General features: G+C 39.7%; 1 protein-coding gene across 1 annotated transcript; it reads left to right on the top strand.

Annotated features, from left to right (window-relative positions):
- Nucleotides 1-8,548: 8,548 nt before the first annotated feature.
- On the top strand, nt 8,549-18,191 carry LOC103985074 (SCAR-like protein 1). Its single transcript, XM_065151578.1, has 11 exons — nt 8,549-8,903; nt 10,158-10,321; nt 10,878-11,001; nt 11,081-11,210; nt 11,771-11,838; nt 11,929-13,142; nt 13,237-13,728; nt 13,857-17,191; nt 17,280-17,453; nt 17,538-17,642; nt 17,730-18,191. The coding sequence occupies exons 1-11, from the start codon at nt 8,749-8,751 to the stop codon at nt 17,781-17,783; spliced, it is 6,015 nt and encodes a 2,004-aa protein (XP_065007650.1). The 5' UTR covers nt 8,549-8,748; the 3' UTR covers nt 17,784-18,191.
- Nucleotides 18,192-19,187: the final 996 nt, after the last annotated feature.

Genomic DNA, 19,187 nt, shown 5'->3' with positions numbered 1-19,187 from the left:
ATGTCGAAGTCACACACACAAAAGAAACAGCAAGATATGAAGAGAAGGGAAATGCGAGACTTAAGTGTGCATGAAATGATCACTTACTTGGGAAGAAGATCTCTGACAACACCAGCGTAAGCTTCAGAATAGGTGAGATGGGCATGATGGAGAAGATGGGCACATGAAGAACTGGCCATCAGTTTACCAGGTGAAGAAGACTAGATGCTAGCGAGTAATGCACGTACCCTGCTTCTCCATCCTGCACAAGATCACCTTCCTCCTAATTCTCCGAAGAACTCGCAAAGATCTCTGCCATGGGAGACGCCATCGACAGCTTGATTTATAGAGAATTAGAACTCAACCCCCCATTATTCATGTTCATATGCTTTGATTGGGTATACAGTCATCAAGAACATGGAGGGCACCAACCCAACCACAACCGTAGGTCCCAAACTTGCTTCGAACCAAAAGTTGGATGAGCTTTTCACAGGGCCGGATTGGATTAGCACATTGGAGTGCTACACTACCTAACACTGTTGTCATTTGTTTGGTTCATTGCCTAAACTTTCGGGCCTCTAAAAGATCTGAACAATGTAGCAGAACAGAAAGAAGGAACGCCATGTAATTTTCCGGAGGTGTGCAACTTCTCAGAACACAGCATCGCCATGTTTAACCTCGATTACCAATGTCAAAAGCTGTCCTACATGTCTTGATACGACAAAACATGGTACCTCCCTCGTGTCCTCCCCTTCCACAGATCTCCATTTTGAGTTGTCAAACCGAGAAGGCTCTGAAGAAGGAATGGTGGCAGAAAAATGACAGCCATGAGAATTGATGGCCCGAGATAGGACCAGTACTACACAGAGAAGGTTGGTGCAGCGTTTGCCAGCCCATCCGTGGTACTTAACGTAACCTTCTCTTCAGATGAAGTTGTGTGAAAGTTAACGAGGGTGATGATTTCTCTAGCAGCTGAAGACGTCGATTCCTTTGCTTCGCACCCACTCTTTCCAGTGGTGTACGGTCCTTTCCACCTCAAGGCGAGAAGGAAGAGAACTGTACTAGTTTTTTTGGGGTTGGAAAGGACAAACTTGGTGAGTTAGTAGCTGATGATAGTTCACCGAGGCGACATGGGAATCAAGTGATAAGATTCGAGAGAGGAACATCTTGCGATGACTTATCCTTCCTGATTCATCTTGCGAACTTAACTTGAAAACAAATCCTTGATTATATTCCCTAAAATCGATTAATCCCCGTAATTCATCTTGCTTTGACAGTGTTAAGTTAGATCGAACACTTCAAGGGAGAGAAAGAAAAAAATTAGCATAACAATGATGGCAGTGTTTGGATGGATTGATTGCATCAGAAAGCAGTCGAACAATTTTAATCGTTATTATAGTTGGTGGAAGCATAGCTGCCTCAGTGATGATTAGTCCATAATTGTTATCACGAGGAAGATGACAGGGAAGGTGTTTGCATGTCAGCTTTTGGAGAGTGCCAAGTAGCAGCTTCACGAAGAAAACGTGATTTTTTTTCTTTTAATTTATGATATTTTATTTTATTTTTAAGTATAGAGTCTTATGACTTGCTTTTGACCATGATAAAGTTGCTGGATGATGCAATCTCATATCCCATATTTAGCAAGCTTTTAGGTTTTATATGGGTGCTTAATTCCGCAAAATTTTATGTTCGAAAAATAAATATCACTCGTTTGCCTCATTTCCATACTGGTCTTTCGAGATTTACACAAAGTAGATAGAGAGGAAGTGTCAGGGGTTTGACCGGCAATGCGCTCTGATAGCAAGTCAAAGGGTGCATATTGTGGCACGAACTTAACGAGCTCCAAATGTAAGAAAAGGCTGGGCTTATAATAAAATAGAAATGAAAGCTGCCTATGTTCAAACTCTTTAGAATTTGTCCCTTAAGAGAGGTTCCCCTCACGAGAGGAGAATCTATAAAGCCCATAGTCTTCTTTTAACCGTGTTTTGCACCTTTATGTTGTGGACAAGGTGACCTGGTATATCCCAATATGATAACCGTTATCAGTTTAATCTCTGAACTAGAGTGTATTGACTTAGAGTCGAGTTAAAGGGCTAGGACTTGGGTTCCCACGGATGAAGGTTGAATGTGACTCTTCTCGTCATTCGTCGAGTTTCTGTACACAGGTCGACATCGGAAGGGATTTCCGACTCGACCCATTCGATAATTAAGTTAACGAGGATTTTTGAAGGGTTTTTGAGAGTTGGGGAGAATATACCAATATTTTTTTCTTGACCCTCGGCATTGTTCTTGGGGGTTGCTTTTTATAAATGTTCCTGGGCATACGTAGTTGCTTTAATGATCCTCGATCATCATCATAAGTAGGTGTTTAATGCCCGCCATAGGTAGTCGACCCGTACGTTGGGTGTGGGTGCTGTTTGATTTGCCTGGTTGGGTCTCATTTAGTGCTGCCTCCCGCTTCCTATGTGGCCCGGTATGAGGTTATGTCGCCTCGTGCAACCTCGAGTGGAGTAGGTGTAGAGAGCTGGCGTTAGGCGGCTAGCCAACTTCAGACTCGTGGTGCTAAGTTGGCACAACACACCGGCTTAGGGACTCCACACCGAGTCCGCTTTGGTAGCCAACGTGTCGTGTGGGGTGGATGCCAAAATATGTTATATCAAATAGGCTTCGTTTTGTCTTTCTATTCAAAGGAGTATCTATATGAAATTTACTATTTATAATCTTTATTTTCATAATAACTTATTATCGATAATATATTTTAAAAATAATAAAATATTTACAATCCCATATTACAAATTTTATCTTTTTTATATATTTTTTTCATAATCCCCTATTTCAAGGAGAATGTTTAGATCCCTCATCGGAGAATATTATTGATCAATCATCATCCGACACTTTTGCATGACGTCCAAACTAGAATGAGACAAAAGTTGTCATCTACTAGTCTGCCCATGTGGACAAGGGTCCAAGGTAAGTAGGTACTTTTGCATGACGTCCAAACTAGAAGGAGACAAAAGTTGTCATCTACTAGTCTGCTCATGTGGACAAAGGTCCAAGATAGGTAGGTGTAGGTTGTCTTTGCTCACGTTTCCTACGTTGAGAAAATACTAAGTGGATGTTACTAAAGGTAGTTGAGGGGTACCTCCTCATAGAATATTCTATCCTTTTACAACCAAGTATAAAAGCATATTTTTAGTATAGTTGTAGGTTCACTTTTTACTTCTCATTAGTATACTCACCTTCCTTATATTGCTAACTTGGGCATTGAAGAGACTAGGTTGGAAAATCTTTCTCAACCTCGATCTTCGTATAGGTGACACATCAGAAGCTCGACGTTTCACCTTAAAGGTACTTAAGCCATCCCTCCGTATACAGGTCTGAACTGCATCAAACTAATCAGGACATCAATGATATTTTCCAATAATATTTTCTAGTGTTAGAAGGAGGATCCGATGTTGCATGAATACCCACTCATTGACTCTCTCTCAAGCGAAGAGGCTTTGTCTCTAACACATATTACTTTCACCCAACGAGGCAACCGCCACCATTTCTGCACATCAGTGTATCTATCTCGGCATAGACACTGATAAAATACTAGTATTTATTTAATGACCAAAGATGGCCCTGAGCCACCCAATCATCCCTATTGAAGTGCTATTAAAAACTTATTTAGCAAGTGTGTACGTTAACATGTATCATATAGGCCATCACTCTGCTTTTACCCCAGTTGGCCCAACAAGCGATACCACCAACTCACTCACTATCCTCGCTCCATCGCCACTAGAACTTGTCGAGGTTCCCTGACTCGACACGAAGCCAACATACTAAGAGCAACCAAGACTTTTGAATTATTGGTCGAGGGGGTACTTCGATCCTAAATTATAGAATTCAGTAAACTACATCACCCTCATTATGTCTTACCTAAATTTGAGACCCATACTCGATGGAGTACTTACTGTAAAGCCAACTGCAATAGATGGACTAATGTTTGAAGGAGAGTTGAAACTGTAATAGATGGACTTACTGTGAAGCCTAGCATGAGAATGATATGCTCTCTTGAAGCCACTTTCCATCTGCTCTTTCACCCAGTTGGCTAGAGAGTTCAAACTTTACTTCCCTAGCAGAGTACACCCTTGGCATTTAGTGGCAACACTCCTTGGACTCAAGCAAGGGGAGGAAGAAACGTTTGTAGACTTTGTAGCTCGATTCACAAATAAGATCCGATGCGTAGCAGATGCTCATCTATCACTCATAATATAGACGTCTCTGATGGAGCTCAAGGTCACTCATTTCTTTTGATCATTAATCGAGATATCATTGATGATTATACTCGAGATACTTCAAAAAGTTAATAAATGCATTACCATCGAGGTAATAATCTCGGGTAAGTATTAGGAGTCATGTAAGAGGTTGAAACAAGAGCAAACATAATCAATCCTGGTCCCAAAGTCACCTCAATAGAGGAGAAATAAATGATCTAAGCTACCCTGCCTAAGGTCTAAGCTGACCCCCCTAAATATAAGTAGAAATATAGTTATTTTCCAAATAAAAAAGAATGGGCTCTTATGAGATCCTCACCCAATGAAGACCTCGTTGATGAAAAGAGAGAGGTTTAAGTACTATTAGTTCAATTGAGATCATGGCCACGATACTAAAGATTCTCATGACTTAAAGGAATAGATTGAAGAGCTCATACATCGGAGACACCTCAAGCGATTTGTTTAAAAGCATCGAAAACCCTCACCCTCATCGCAAGGGCTAATGGAGAGGCATATTGATGTCATCATTAGTAGACCCATCTTTTGGGGGAGAGGGAATAGCTCCTCGACCAGTAATGCTTATGCTTGAGTTGTCATTGAAAAGCATTCGAGGATGGAGGATAACCTAAAAATAACCTTTAAAGAGGAAGAGACAAAGTACCTCAACTTAAACCATAGTGATGCCTTAGTGGTCTCTGTGAGGATGATCAACGTTAGAGTGAAGAGGGTCATGATCGATGCAGGTAGCTAAGTTAATATTCTCTACTTTGATACTTTCCAAAAACTTAGGCTGTCAATTGATAATCTTACCTCAATGACTTCTTTACTAACAAGGTTCAATGATAACTACATCTTGCCCCTCAAGACTGTGAACCTACATATCATATTCGAAGATGAGCCATACTCCAAAACAATATAGTTAAGTTCATGGTGATGGATATTCCCTCAATGTATAACACGATCTTAAGTTGACCTACACTAAACAGACCGTAGGAAGTGATGTTGACTTACCACAAGATGTTGAAGTTCTTGATGAGGGCTAGTATTGAAGAGTTGAAAAGTAACACAAAAGAGTTACGCTAGTGCTACCCGATAATGATCTCCCTATTGAAGAAAGCCCAACCCGAGGCATCATTATGGACCTCAAGACTTGGTTAAGTCCACCCCCACATCCCTTCCTAATGGAGAGGTGGGTGCAGCTTATTAACTTCCTTTGGAAGAATTATGAAGTGTTTGCAAGTTTCTGGAGAGATATGTCGCAACGTAGTTCAACATTACTTAAACATTTCCCCCAAAACACAACCAGTAAAGCAAAGGCCTCATAAGTTTTTCCCTTACTGTCAGCTGGCAATTAGTGATGAGGTAAATAAGCTATTAGGAGCAGGGTTTAGTGTCAAGGTGCAATGCCTCTAATGGTTTACTAATGTTATACTCATTAACAAATCTAATGGAAATTGAAAGATGTGTATCGATTATATTGATCTCAACAAAGTACATCCAAAGATAACTACTCCCTTTCTTGGATTAATCAATTAGTCGATGCTACATTAGGTTACAAGCTCCTCACCTTTATGGATGTATTCTCAATATATAACCAAATTAAAATGGTGTTGAGGATCAAGAATGTATTTCTTTTATCATAGACCAAGACACATATTATTACTGAGTTATACCCTTCGAGTTAAAAAATATAAGAGCGACATACTAAAGGATGGTGAATAAAATATTTAAATATTAGATCAAGAGAAATGTTAAAGCATATATGGATAACATGATAATGAATAATAAGATAATCAACTCGTATATAACGGATTTGACTGAGATATTTCAAGCTTTGAGAAAGTTCAACATGTACCTCAATCTAACCAAATACATCCTTAGAGTTAACTTGGGAAAGTTTTTCGATTTCATCATGCATCGGAGAGATTTATATGCAAACCCCAAGAAGGTATGAGTCAAATTAGATATACACCCACCTTGGATGGTAAGAAAGATTCAACAGCTAATAGGTCAGCTAGTAGTGCTTAGTTGATTCTTATCTTAATCTAGGTGTTTATCTTTCTTTTAGGCATTAAAGAACTTAAATAGTTTTCTATAGACCGAGGAGTGCCAAGATGCATTTGAAAAGTTGAAGGACCACCTTACTAAGTTGCCCCATATTACTTTCTCTACCTCGAGCAAAATTCTAAGTCTCTACCTTGCTATCACTAACATAACTGTCAACTTGGTATTAGTATAGGACAATGTAGGAGTTCAAATGTCCATTTACTATGTCTAAGCACATTATGAGTAGACCCAAGAAATGGTATCTCCTTATCGAGAGGCTCGTATTTTGCATGAGTCTTGATGATAAGGAAGTTTCGCCTATATTTCAAGCGCATGAAGTATAAGTGATTACTATTCAATCAGTCATGTAGGTTTTTTCTCGATTTGGGTAGAAGCAAGCTCTCGAGGCTTCAACTTGCCAAGAGCTTAAAGTTTAGGACTTGATAGTGTTCAATGACTTATAACTAATTATAAAGTAAGTGAAAGAGATACAACCATGATAAAGTACTTCACTGAGGTGTAGAACTAACCTATAGTTTCTCCTGGCTTAATATCTTGCAGATTCCTTGTGAAGAGAATGCCCAAGTCAACATGCTTGCCAGATTAGCATTGGCTCAGGTCATAAAGGATGGTCAGTCACTATTCAAGATACTATCGATTCGAACCATAGACATGCACGAGGTAATTATGACCAAAGAAGAGCTGTGCTAAATGAACGAGATCATGCTCTACAAAAAAGATGAAACACTCCCGAAGGATCTCGTGTCAGCCCGAAGAGTTAAGCATCATCAAGCATAATATTATCTAATTATCAATCACTTGTATTATATATCTTTTAGTTAATCATTATCTAATACCTCGAGAAGCCAAGAGTATTTGAGGTGCATGAGAATATTTACGAAAAGTACATCGGTAAATAAACATTCGTGTTTAAATTACCTCAATGTATAGGCCGACCCAATTTAAATATGCAATAGTTTATTTTAAAAAATATGATAGGTGCATAGATTTACATGATAAATCTGAATCGTATCAAAATTCCCGTAACACATCCCAATGTAAGGGAAAGAAGTGAATTCTCTTTTTGGGATGGAAGTAAGCTTCCTCATTATGTCATTCTCCGTAACTTGGTAGGTAAAGCTGCAGCCATTTCCTCCATGCATCTTCTCGTCCTAAACAGGATCCGTGCAGCCACCGTCTGAAGGAGTCAGCAGTCATGGCTTCCGAGACACTATAACTTGCCACTAGAAAATGTCCAGAGACTCCTACTCAGTTGATTGGGCTACGAGCACAACCGTAGAAAGGAGAAGACATACCCAACTGTACATGTGGGGAGGAGGCTTCTGGATTTGGCGACCAACCATTGCACCTTCTGCGCGCTGGAATGCATCCTTCCCTGCGAGCTTGATATGTCGAGGTCAACTCACGCTAATAAAAGCCACACTCAGATGAGAAGTCAAGATCCAGATGGGGATCTCCTTACTGTGATATCACAAGCCACAAACCTGGTGGTACAGTTACCGATGCTACGTTCATTTAAGTGCAAGCTTCTATCAGAAGGAAATAGAGGACGGAGCTCCCTCAGTTCCGAAGCCACAGCCATGCGTCCAACTCGAATGAGACATTGCCATCTCACCGTTCTGATGACTTCATGGTGGGCACTCAGCATAGACAAAGCGACAACGATGACTGAGAAAGACCAGGCCATGGAAGCACCTAATAGTCCCCCACTGTCTCAGCTGGCCAGTGCCTGAAGCCTCGAAGCAGCATGGTTAGCGGCGAAACTTGAGGGAAGACAAGACACAGGACTGGTGAACACAAAGAGCTTTGTGCCTCACCTCCATTGTGGATCCTACCGAGATGAGATCACACAAAGTCTTGCAACTGATTTAAATACTTGCTCGAAGGAAAAAGATCACACAGAATTGTGATCGGATCGTGCAATTATCGATGAGGGTCCCCACGAGTGTCAGATACAGAGTTCCGATCCCCAGCCATCTCATTGGACGACGAGATCACGGCGACGTGTACACACTGCCGTCTCGGATCAGACTCGTGTCGAAAGCGGCGAGTCTCGTGCGCCCCCTTCCGCCACGCAATCCGAAGCAAATTGGAAGCGCCCCACCGTCCGATTAATTATCAGCAATTCGAGTATTAAGCGACCTCAAAATTGGGCGGTGGGGCCCGTTCGAAGTAATTTTACTGGGCGAGCTGGCGCGGGTCGCCCGTCTCGCCTTTTTCCACCGTAGACGGTCACTCGAAATCCTCCAAAAAGGAAACCAAAAGGAGCTTAGAAAAGAAAGGGCAGTGTATGCCTGTGCGTGTGTGAGCGAAAGGAGCTCGGTGGCAGAAGAGGAGGGGACAAAGGAAGCCGGGGGAGGCTAAAGGAGGGAAGAAAGGCGCCAATTTTTTGGATCTCAGTCGGGGGCTCCTTCTGGTCTCTTCCTGCTTCGATTCCGGCGAGATGCCAACGGTTCGGTACCAGATAAGGAACGAGTACGGGTTGGCGGATCCGGAGCTCCACCGGGCCGCCGACAAGGATGATCCCGAGGCCATCCTCGAAGGGGTCGCCATGGCCGGCCTCGTTGGCGTGCTGCGCCAGCTCGGAGATCTCGCGGAGTATGTCCCTTTGTTCTTTTTTGCTTCCCGTGGGGAATGGGGATCTGCTTGTGCTTCTTCATGTTTTCGCGTGTCGGAATGGTGGTGGAATTGTGTTTGTTTTGGGGGGGGGGGGGGGAGGATTTGAGGGAGTTGGTTTGTATTGGTCGGTTTTTTAAGTTGATGAGCTTGGTAATTTAGTTGCATGGGTTAGGGTTTGCTTGCCTTATGTCTAGTTTTTATCCTTTCTGGCAAAATTGTCCTTGATTAATTATAGGTTGAGGGTATGCAATTGTTGCTCATTTCTGAATTGGTCACCGATTTTGCATTATATAGATAGACGGAATAACTTCGAGAAATTCATATGGTAATTTCTATTTAGACTTGGCAGTTCTAAGATAGGTTTATACTATGGACCAAGTTGTTTAGATTTGGATGTTTTTCTTTTTGGTTAGTTTTATTGATCTTTCTTGACAGAGAAATGTGATGGAACTCATAAGAACTTCCGCAGTGCCATTCATCCTGTTAATATAGGTCTCTATGACCTTTAGGACCTTGCAATAGAATTGTATTAGCAGCTGAATGAAAACTAGTGTCGGGAATGTTTTTTGGCTAATCAAGATTACTATATAGCATCAGAAAATCAGTGGGGTTACACTTTGTGATAATGTTAATCGGTGATTCCCTTATATCGTTTTAGTGAATTGTCCAAGGAAGCTTTTACTTATGCATGCCCGTTCGGGATTGTAATAATCCCAACATCCAAGATATCTGGATAGTTTCACATTGTCCCCTGTGCTTGAATCCACTCTTCTGCTTATAGTGGCGTTGCTTTACTATTTCTTTCTGTTTAACCCTAACCACTCAGAATCAACGTTAAATGGATGGTTCTCAACTCTCGTAATGCAGAAGTGCTTTTGTGTATCAAAGTAGGTACTGGGTAGTTCTTCCCTTGTTTAAGGCATCTTACTTGAATAAAATCTCATCACTGCTAGTGTGTATATTGGCAGAAATTAACAATTTACGTTATTTTTTCTTTTTCTTGAATTGTTTTTATTTAAGATGCTTTATATCTTTTATTTTTTGAAATTTGTTTTCGTGCTTGTTAATTCTAAAGTTGGTAACATTTCTCTGTTGTTACATACCAACTGTCATTTTTTCCACAAGTAACTTGAGATGAACTTCTGCCTCATGATGGAAATTTTAAACTTATCTCGAGTTGCATAGCAGCAGTAGATCATGTTCATGAGTGGCTGTCTTGATGTTCTGTAATAGGTTCGCTGCAGAAATATTTCGTGACTTGCATGAAGAAGTAATGGGAACTGCTGCTAGAGGGCATGGATTGATGCTTCGTGTCCAGCAGCTTGAAGCAGAGTTGCCATCAGTTGAAAAGGCTATTTTCTCTCAGTCTAGTCATTCAAATTTTGCTTACAATGATGGTCAGTATGCAACTTTCTTTCTTTAAGAAGGCTAAGTTCCAATGTCTAAGTCTCCATTTTTTCTATAAATTTGTTGCATCATATATGGATCAATAAGGTAAAGATTTCTGCATTAACTGATTTATACCATATTGTAAAAGAAATTAACTATATACTATAAGAATGTGTAATTTGCGGCTAAGAAGGAAATTTAACCTATTTTAGGGGATGGCACTTTATTCATTCACAGCTTTGTAGATGCTGAAAGATTATGCCATTGAGGTTGAAGGTCTCAGAATTTGCAAAAGGAATATTCATATACCTTTTTTATACACAGAGATAATAGATCGAAAATATCCATTGGACCAAGTTTTAGATCGACCTGGAATATTGACCAGGACTTGAAATCCCTCTTACAGGAGATTGAAACACTCCTCTTGCAAACCAGAGATTAAATACTAGAATCCATTCACCAAAAAGAATAGGGCGTTATGTTATTGAATCAGCTTAAAATTATCGTCCATTACATGCCTCTATTTCTTACCTTTATTGTAGTTCCTTATCTTCTCATCTGCAGGTATTGATTGGCACTCTAGTATTCAAATGGATCAAAACCTAATCACTCAAGGAGATATGCCACGTTTTATCTTGGACTCATATGAAGAATGCCGTGGGCCACCTCGGTTATTCACCCTGGATAAGTACGATATTAAGGGTAATATACTATCTGCGCAAGGAATAAAATTGGCAAGTTGAACAAACTTCTCTTTTTTCCTTCAGGTTTGATACTGCTGGTGCTGGAGCCTGCTTGAAAAGATACTCGGATCCATCTTTCTTCAAGATGGAACTAGTCTCCTCTGGCTTGGTAGAAACAGAGATACCAAGAGAGAAAAAATCTCGTAAGATGAGGGTAAGATATTCAGAGGTGAACAAGTTTTCGTTTTAGTTTCTTTATTTACTTTGTTGGTATGTTCTTATTAGGATGATTAAGTTGAAGAAACACAATGGCCTGACCTTAAAAGTGGCTCTCACTTTACCCACAAGATATTGAATCAATGATATATGTCATATTGTAGCTCATCGGGAACAGACTTAAAAGGCTTGATTTGGAATGATGGATCCACAGGGCAAATATTATATGAAATCTTGTTATTGAACATTAGGAAATGAAATATTTGAAAGCTTACAATATTTTCTTTCTAGATTAGAGAATTTTGAGTTCATACTGGAGCTTCTTAAATGATGCAGGGTCCTACATTCTCTAGTTAAGCTAAGAATGATGATTGTTGATGTTGTTTGAATAAATACTTAGAACGAGTCATGTTGACAAACTCTAAATATGACAACTTGCGTGTTCTTCGTATCCTGAGAGAATTATCATTTTCTTCTCTGTTATCTGCTTTCACTTTGTTTCACTTCCAAAATTATAATGATGTCATGCAGACATTAATCTGCATTTTTTTTTATCAGAAGAAGGGGTCAAACTGGAAAAAAGGTCAAACCCTCGAGTCTTTATTGTCACCACTTGCAGATTCCACGTAAGTTTATCTTTCATGTACTAACAATGTGGTCAAATTATAATATATAGGCATCAGTTCTTGAGTAATTTGATCTTTGGTCTTGTGTAGTTCGCAGACAACAGTGTCTGATCAGGTTTCCAGTAAATCTGCCACCAGACTTGTGAGATTGAGATATAGGAACTCAAATAATACTAATGGAAGCAAAGGATGTAACTTAAGAAAATGTCTTCTTGCACTGCATTCAGATGAGCAGAAAGTTGTTTTGGACAATAGTAGAAGACATTCAAGCTTAAACGTAAATTTAGTGGATTCAGGTGAATTGACTTCTGTAATGCATGACACCGTTATGGAAGTATCAGCAAACTATCCATTAGTTAGAGATGTTAGTGCTACCGAGACCCCTACCAAAGAAGTGGTAAAGTTAACATATAAATTTGATCATTGGAAGACTGGAACTGAAGAATTTTCAGAAGCACTTCATGGGCCACTTGGTGACATGCAAAATCCACAGAGAAACTTCAACTTTGTGGAGAACAAAGAAAAGTTTGCTGATGCTGAAAATAAATCAGAAAGCAGTAACTGTGATGGTGAGCTTAGTGATACTGAGAAAACCACATCAGTTCAGGTGGCAGATCATAAATTAGGGGATGTTGAACATATATTAGAAGACAGTAACAATGGCTATAAGACTGAAGATGGTGGTAGCGAGCAGGAGAATTTCATGGATGCACTGAACAGCATGGAACCAGAAGTAGAAACAGATTCTGAAAATAAAGATAGACCAGATCTTGGTGTTACACAAAAGGAAGCTTATGATATGAATTTTTACACCAGTGAAACGCTAGACGAGCTGCTGACTCAATTTTCAAAACAGGATATGGCAGCAGTCTCTATTGTGTCAATAGGGTTGAACCATAATTTAGAGAGTGGAATATCAAGTAATCTGTGTAATTTAAGTGAGACACCAGCAACTCAAGAAAAAGAAATCACCTCAAATTCTTCTGCAAATTCAGAATATCTTCTTGGTGAAACCAATGATGAAAGCTGTGAAGAGTGTTTGCCACATGACGAGGTTGCCAACTCATTTGATATGATTTCTGATGGAGCTAGCGATATAAAGTCATTTGATAATCCCATTTTGAGATCAGAAATCGGAGAGGAACCTTGCAATTCTTGTGATATAAACTCAACTTCTAATCTCATTAGCACTGGTCCTCAACAAGGCTTTGATACACTGCAATTTGTTAAAGCTTACCACGTCGGCACTTCAGCTGATCATGAAGCACAGTTAGGAAGAGATGAGACCATCAAATTCTCAGATGGTAGATTTATCTTGCAACTAGTCAAGTAAATACTGTGGTTTTGATAGACTAACAACTCTGACCTCCTTTATGCTTTATTTGTTTGATATGACAGGCTCACCTCATTCTAATAGGAGTGATCCCGAGATACATCAGCCTCCAGAGCTTGTGGAAGAGCTGGTTTTAGAAGGCATTACAGAGATGCTTGACATGCCTAACCGCCTTTCCTCTTCACCAGCTAGAACTTTACCCATGGAAGATCATGGTAATGAAGGTTCACCATTTATCACTGCACCAACAGAAAAAGAGACGCAGGATTCAATGGATCAAGGAACCAAATCTTTTGCCTTCAAAAATGATACAACAGCTAGTTTAGGTGGGAGGAGCATCATAACAACTGCCCCTCATTTAGATCCTGATATCATCATCATACAACATGATGTTGCTTTAGACATAAACATTTGTCAGTATCCTGAAGAATCAACCATAGAAACATCTTCTGATTATTTGAAGGGAACTGACGATGTAGAGTATCCTGAAGAATCAACCGTAGAAATATCTTCTGAATATGTGAAGGGAACTGACGATGTGGTTCAAACTATGAATGGTAAGTTCGTGTGTGAAACAGACATCTGTTTATTTTCTTCTTCAGCGAAGCACAAGTTGATATTTCACAGACTCGTTGTAACCTTAGCATTTTCACTGATTTTTTTTTTGTGTTACTCAATATGGCAGGCCCATCTATTGGGAGTAAAGATGACATTATTTCTGAAAACCCTCATCCTCCGTGCAATCCTGTTGAGCTAATTTTAGAGGAGATGGAATCCGGATCTGGCATGTCTGATTATCTTTCTGAATCAAAATATGAGAGCAGCCTTACAGAAGTTTTTGAGGGGCATATTGAAGTCGTGTCACATCCTTCAAATGCAAGTATAGAGAAGTCACCACAGTTGACAGATCAAGATGCTGAAGTATGTTCAACTGAAAGCACACCAATTCTTATTTCTGCTATTGTCACCATCACTGATAAAGATTGCACTGAGAAATTGGAAAATATTGATGTTGAAAATCTAGAAGTTGGTTGTGAGGACACTGATGACATGACAAAACAAAATCTTGCAATGCCTGAAATACCACAACCTCAGTTGGAGCATTTTTCGGGCACTGAGGAAACCCTACAATCGCCCAAGGTGAAATTAGCAGAACCTCAAGAGTCCCACAAGACGAACTCCACAGAGCAGGTGCCTTTGTGTTTTGAAAGTGAAACATTTTTCGATAGGGTCATTAATTATCCTGTCCTTGTTGGTGATGGTCTAAAATTGGCTAATGAGTATATTCAGGAGAACCTCCAAAGTGATGTTCAAGGGTTTGAACAAATTACTGATGTCAAAGATATGTCAGCTGAAAATTTTGCATCTGAAGATGAGACTAATAGTTATGATTCTTCCCCGGTCTACACTAAAGAATCATCTGGCCTTCCACTACAGTTGGTAGAAGATAGCATTGATTCTGCGGTCTCATATCAGCATCAAATGAAGACCCGTGAAACATTTAGTCCGAAGATGGCGAAATCTCTAGATTCACAAAGCACTCCAGACATGGCAGTTTTTTCAGGGGTAGAACAATCAGCACAAGACCCTGTTGCTTCACATGGATTGCCTGTTGAAGATTCATCCGATGCAAATGATGATGGATTGCATGGTGACATTTGTGATATGATGCCAAATGTGCATGTCCATGGGAATCTGCATCCTTTTGTCAATGATACATGTCTAGAATATCCTGTAGAAAGCAAACAAGATTTTGGTCCAAAATGTTCAGCACAAGGTCATCATGAAAGTGCAAAACAAGAGATGTCTTTATCGGCCAACTTATTGCTTGATCATGCAAGTGCAAGTTTACCTGAGGAGGCATTTACCTTGCAAGCCAGCAATGAAGTAGAAATAGAATCTTCACATCAGAAGGGTGAATATTTTGAGCTTGACATTCCTATTAACTCTGTTGATGTTGATGAAGAACCATCAGAAAGACCTGAACAAAATCATCATGCGTTCATGAGCAATGTAAAGTATGATGAGTTGGACATAACGCCATCAAGCACAACCATGACTGAAAAGCTGGGTTCAGCACTTGTTTCATCGGAATGCTGTTCTGAAATTTCTGCATGTCAAATTGCTTCCAATGTCTCAGATATGACGTTTTCACTTTCACCAAGCTCCGTTGTTTTCGTTACTGAAAGAACATCAAGACTATCCTCTGAGCCGCAGTCAGATGAATCAACTTCGTGCTTTCCTTCACAGAATTCTGAAGAACCACCCCCACTTCCCCCACTCCCCCCTCTTCAATGGAGAACTCAAAAGCTTCAAGTGAGCTCCTTATTGCCAAATGCAAATTCATCTGCGTCTTTGGCTGTAACAAACCCATTTGTGACACCATCAGACATCAAGCCAGCAAACAAATTTATCACATCACCATCTGGTTTGTCTGAACTACCACCAATTGTTGTTGATCAGAGCCATCAGCCTGATGCTCAATGTCTAGAGGGGAACCTTGTGCATTCATCAAATTCATTGTCATTGATATCATCATCTTTAGTCTATGAGAAGAATATGCATGCTCCTGATGCACAAGAGGGATTAAGATTACCTCTGGCAGATTCATTTACACGGCTTCCTATATTGGAAAGCCAGATCTCTCAGCATTCTGCATTTCAGGAAGAAAAAGTTCAGCCTGTACCAGATAAGAGATTTCATCAGCCTGATGCTCAATGTCTAGAGGGGAACCTTGTGCATTCATCAAATTCGTTGTCATTGATATCATCATCTTTAGTCTATGAGAAGAATATACATGCTCCTGATGCACAAGAGGGATTAAGCTTACCTCTGGCAGATTCATTTACACCGCTTCCTATATTGGAAAGCCAGATCTCTCAGCATTCTGCATTTCAGGAAGAAAAAGTTCAGCCTGTACCAGAGAAGAGATTTCATCAGCCTGATGCTCAATGTCTAGAGGGGAACCTTGTGCATTCATCAAATTCATTGTCATTGATATCATCATCTTTAGTCTATGAGAAGAATATACATGCTCCTGATGCACAAGAGGGATTAAGATTACCTCTGGCAGATTCATTTACACCGCTTCCTATATTGGAAAGCCAGATCTCTCAGCATTCTGCATTTCAGGAAGAAAAAGTTCAGCCTGTACCAGATAAGAGATTTCATCAGCCTGATGCTCAATGTCTAGAGGGGAACCTTGTGCATTCATCAAATTCATTGTCATTGATATCATCATCTTTAGTCTATGAGAAGAATATACATGCTCCTGATGCACAAGAGGGATTAAGATTACCTCTGGCAGATTCATTTACACCGCTTCCTATATTGGAAAGCCAGATCTCTCAGCATTCTGCATTTCAGGAAGAAAAAGTTCAGCCTGTACCAGATAAGAGATTTCATCAGCCTGATGCTCACTGTCTAGAGGGGAACCTTGTGCATTCATCAAATTCATTGTCATTGATATCATCATCTTTAGTCTATGAGAAGAATATACATGCTCCTGATGCACAAGAGGGATTAAGATTACCTCTGGCAGATTCATTTACACCGCTTCCTATATTTGAAAGCCAAATCTCTCAGCATTCTGCATTGCAGGAAGAAAAAGTTCAGCCTGTACCAGATAAGAGATTTCAGATTAGTCAGCTGTGGCCAGGTTCAGACTTGGAGAAATTTCATTATTCTGAGCACAATCACCTAAAATTGGAAAAAGAAGTGATCCAGCCTCAGAATTTATTTTTGTTTGAATCTACTTTAGAAGATTATAACCATCACCATAATTATGGAGATTTTGGAGGTGAAAGTGCACACCTTCTGAAGTCGTCTGATCTCTCACTCTTTTCAAGATTGGAGATGCCTCAATCTGGCTATGTATATTCTTTGGAAGGGAGTCATTCCACGCCATTTGGTGTTGTACCTACAAGAGAAGATGAATGGCATAGCATTAAACCCCATTCCATACGTAATCGCCCCCGAAATCCACTGATAGAAGCTGTTGCTGCCCATGACAGAAGCACGGTAATACTTGTGTGGTGTAGCAACTACTTATTTTTCCATTTCTTTGGCGGCAAGAGCTAACATTTGCTTTATCCTTTACATCTTGCAGTTAAGAAAGGTGCCGGAGCAAGCTAAGCCTTCAAATGAGTCGAAGGCAGACAAAAAGGATGCAGTGCTAGAGTCCAATATTTTGCAGTTGAGGAAGGTATCAGAGCATATGAAGCCCTCCAATAAACCTAAGGCAGATGAGAGAGATGAGTTACTGGAGCAGATAAGAAACAAGGTCAGTATGCTTCTGATAATATAAAATTGTTTTTGCTTTAGAGACCTCTGTTTGATATCAAGAGTCGATTTTTTTTTCTTTCAGTCGTTCAGTCTGAAACCAGCAGTCCTTTCAAAGACAAACAACAAGGGCCACTCAACAAATATTAAAGTTGCTGCCATCTTAGAGAAGGCAAATGCACTGCGCCAGGTTGGTCTCTATAATAGACAAGTTGATTCTGAACAGTTTCTGTCCTTTGTTCTTCTGCCTACCAATCATGCATCTTCTTTGGAACAGGCAATGGTGGGAAGTGATGAAGAAGATGGTGGAGATGGTTGGAGTGACTGCTGAGTACTAATCATCACCTGGAAATTCTGGAGCTCTCCTAGCATACATCTCAAGCTAAAATATGCAAGATGTGGTTGCACAAGAGCACGGTCTACAAAGTGAGAAGTCTGATTAAAGCTGAAGTAGTGCAGCCGGGAAGCTCCAATTTTAATCAATGCATACCATCATGTGAATAATATTCCCTTTGTTTTATTCTTTTTTCTTCTTGTTCAATCTGTATTCTCCGTCTCCAGTTAGCTTCTCCTCCTCCTGTACCAGCTAAAGCGCCACATGGGAGTAAAACAAACTGAGGTTGTGGTCTGTTCAATTTCAATTGGTGACATGTATTTTTTTTATTATGTATGTAGGTTATCCAAAGTAAATCTAGGAATTCTTGATTGCTATTATATTCTAGCAGAGTTCTTATCACAAGATCATGAATTGTAGCATAACAAGGTTTCTTGGATTTTATAGTTATTTGGGTAGGTTCGACTTTGATTGCATATCAAAGTCACTTGTTGCCCTATTTCTGCAGCTTACCAAATGAGGTTAATTAACAGTAGATGGATGATATATCGTATTGACAGTTGATTGATCTATTGGTAAGACCAAATCACTGTCAATACAATATATCATCCTTTTTGTCAGACCATCCATGCCCACACAAGTGTGCTGATGCCACTAAAAGGAATAATAATGTGCATTTTTCCTCGTCATTGGTGTTATCTTCTTGATTGTTCTCAGAATGTCGAACAGGGGATGACACTCCTGCCTTTCTGCTGTGCCCCACGGATCTTATTGCATGGAAGCTCAACATCATCCATGCTGCATTCTGCAGTTCCTAATAAATAGAAAGGTCGATTTGATCTCAATGTATCTGTTGATTTCATGGTTAGAAGTCGAATTGTAGTTGGATTGAATGATCAAACTGAATTGAAGTCGATCAGTTTTAGTCAATTTTAACTAATTTGGCAGCCACACAAGATTGAAAAACACAGATGGAATTAGGATAAGAAAATACATGTTATCATGATCTTAAAACGGCTTGGATTGCTTTAGCTCTATGGTTAAAAGATGTTTCATTTCCTAAGGAGACATAAAATTTACATGAATCATCAAATAACTTATGAGACACCTTTTATGCTTATATAATAATAACAATAAAATCGTAAGTTTTAACTAATTATCGATACTTATGATATGTCTATAATTAATAAAATTATAATATTTTTCATGATTAATACATAATCTATAGTTTTAAAATATTCATATAATACTAATCTCAATATATTTTTTGGTGACATTTTCTAAAATATAAAATTATTAAAATTACCTATTGCAGGGAGGGACTAATATCAAAAACGGAAACAATTCGCCCAATGTGGGCCCGGCATCGGCCCTACAGATGGAAACGTGAGGCTAAATGAG

Source organism: Musa acuminata, chromosome BXJ3-5 (assembly GCF_036884655.1).
Source record: "Musa acuminata AAA Group cultivar baxijiao chromosome BXJ3-5, Cavendish_Baxijiao_AAA, whole genome shotgun sequence".
In the NCBI taxonomy this organism is placed as follows: domain Eukaryota; kingdom Viridiplantae; phylum Streptophyta; class Magnoliopsida; order Zingiberales; family Musaceae; genus Musa; species Musa acuminata.
Note: the sequence above shows the minus strand (reverse complement) of the source record. Positions and strands in the feature narration are given on the sequence as shown.

What these genes read in the sequence shown, in the direction of transcription:
- LOC103985074 (XM_065151578.1), top strand. Translation starts at nt 8,749, where the DNA reads ATGCCAACGGTTCGGTACCAGATAAGGAACGAGTACGGGTTGGCGGAT. An exon ending in CAGCTCGGAGATCTCGCGGA is followed by an intron (nt 8,904 to 10,157) that starts GTATGTCCCTTT and finishes GTTCTGTAATAG; the next exon opens with GTTCGCTGCAGAAATATTTC. An exon ending in CGGTTATTCACCCTGGATAA is followed by an intron (nt 11,002 to 11,080) that starts GTACGATATTAA and finishes TTTTTCCTTCAG; the next exon opens with GTTTGATACTGCTGGTGCTG.